Raw genomic sequence first — 1372 nt, 5'->3', positions numbered from 1 at the left:
ACTATAAATAAAATTGAATTGAATTAAATATTTGCAACAACGTCTCTCCTGATTGTATCTAAAACGCATGTCAGATGTCTTAAACTGCAATTTATGTATCTGAAAAAAAGAGTTGTATGAGTCTCCAGCCATGATGATGATGATGATGATGATATGATAAGGACCCACCTCTTTGGCACTCTTGATCTTCTCCAGGAAAGTACTTAGCTCCCTGGTTTCTGTGTACAGAGCCCGGCACACTGCCTGGTAGTGGCTAGAGGCGTCGGATAGACCGGGTAGATGAGCTGTGCACAGCTACAAGGGAGAAAAGACAGGGATTCATTATGGACATGACACAGAAATGATTGAGGTGCAATGTAATGGATTTGTTATACCAATGGCTATTAATACCCACATTATTTTGACATTACTATCACATTCTCAGTGAAGGATTTCAGGTAATGCAAAGCACCATCTGGCAGCCATGATTGGGGTCTACTAACACAATCTGTGAACAACTAAAATATGATGACAATTTACATGCTGGTATAATCAGCTAACAATGCTAACAACTGTTTCATTGTAAAAGGGAAGCAAATATTCACATTTCAGAAGTTGGAACCAAACGACTTGGGCATTTTTTCTTAAGAAATTACTCAAAGCCATTATTGATTATCAGAATTGTGGCTGAATGTTATTTTATTTTTCTGTGGATCAACTAATTGACTAATTGACTAGTTGTTACAGCTCTACACTGGCATTTGGGTTGGGGACCAGAGGGGTCATCGGTTCAAATCCCTGTATGGATCAAAAGCACAGAGTGTGAATCGATAACAAGAGAGATGCCACTTCACCTCCTGAGCACTGTCAGGTGCCCTTGAGCAATGCACCATACACCCCCCCCCCCACCGCTCAGTGCACTGGTCCACTGATCTCTCCATTTGTGTATTTCAGGCCTGTGAGTAGTGATTCCTAACAAAGAGAGTGTAAATTGTAATTTCCCCACTGGGGATCAATAAACAGTACAAATTCAAATTATTATTACATTACATGGCATGTTTCTGTATCACAGCAACCTCAACTTAGAAACAAATCTACAAATCATCAGATTCTTCATGTTAACTCCCAGTTTTCAGTCTACACAAACAACAAAACACTCCTAACAGTTCCATTTGCCAAGTCTCAGACGCAGCACCTCCAGAATATGACACTGGTGATGTCATTTCAAACTTGGAAGCCATGTTAAAGGATCTCAGGGGCATTCCATTAAAACTAAATACCCAAAAAACAGACATTTGCAGACATTTGTATCCGACTGTTTTTGACTGCTGAACACAATTGACAAGACAACAACGTCTGCTCTCTCTCTCTCTCTCTCTCTCTCTCTCTCTCT

At 40.2% G+C, this 1372-nt stretch overlaps 1 protein-coding gene across 6 annotated transcripts in view; it reads right to left on the bottom strand.

The window, feature by feature from the left end:
• The window catches only part of spire1b (spire-type actin nucleation factor 1b), a 79847-nt gene that overhangs the window by 50978 nt on the left and 27497 nt on the right, over positions 1–1372 (bottom strand). For all 6 annotated transcript variants that reach the window (XM_032517766.1, XM_032517768.1, XM_032517767.1 and 3 more), the window contains exon 4: positions 169–294. In XM_032517766.1, coding sequence (XP_032373657.1) covers positions 169–294 — 126 coding nt within the window. The remainder of the gene's footprint in view (positions 1–168; positions 295–1372) is intronic.

Source organism: Etheostoma spectabile, chromosome 6, assembly GCF_008692095.1.
Source record: "Etheostoma spectabile isolate EspeVRDwgs_2016 chromosome 6, UIUC_Espe_1.0, whole genome shotgun sequence".
Classification (NCBI taxonomy): domain Eukaryota; kingdom Metazoa; phylum Chordata; class Actinopteri; order Perciformes; family Percidae; genus Etheostoma; species Etheostoma spectabile.
This window is presented reverse-complemented; position numbering and strand designations above follow the sequence as displayed.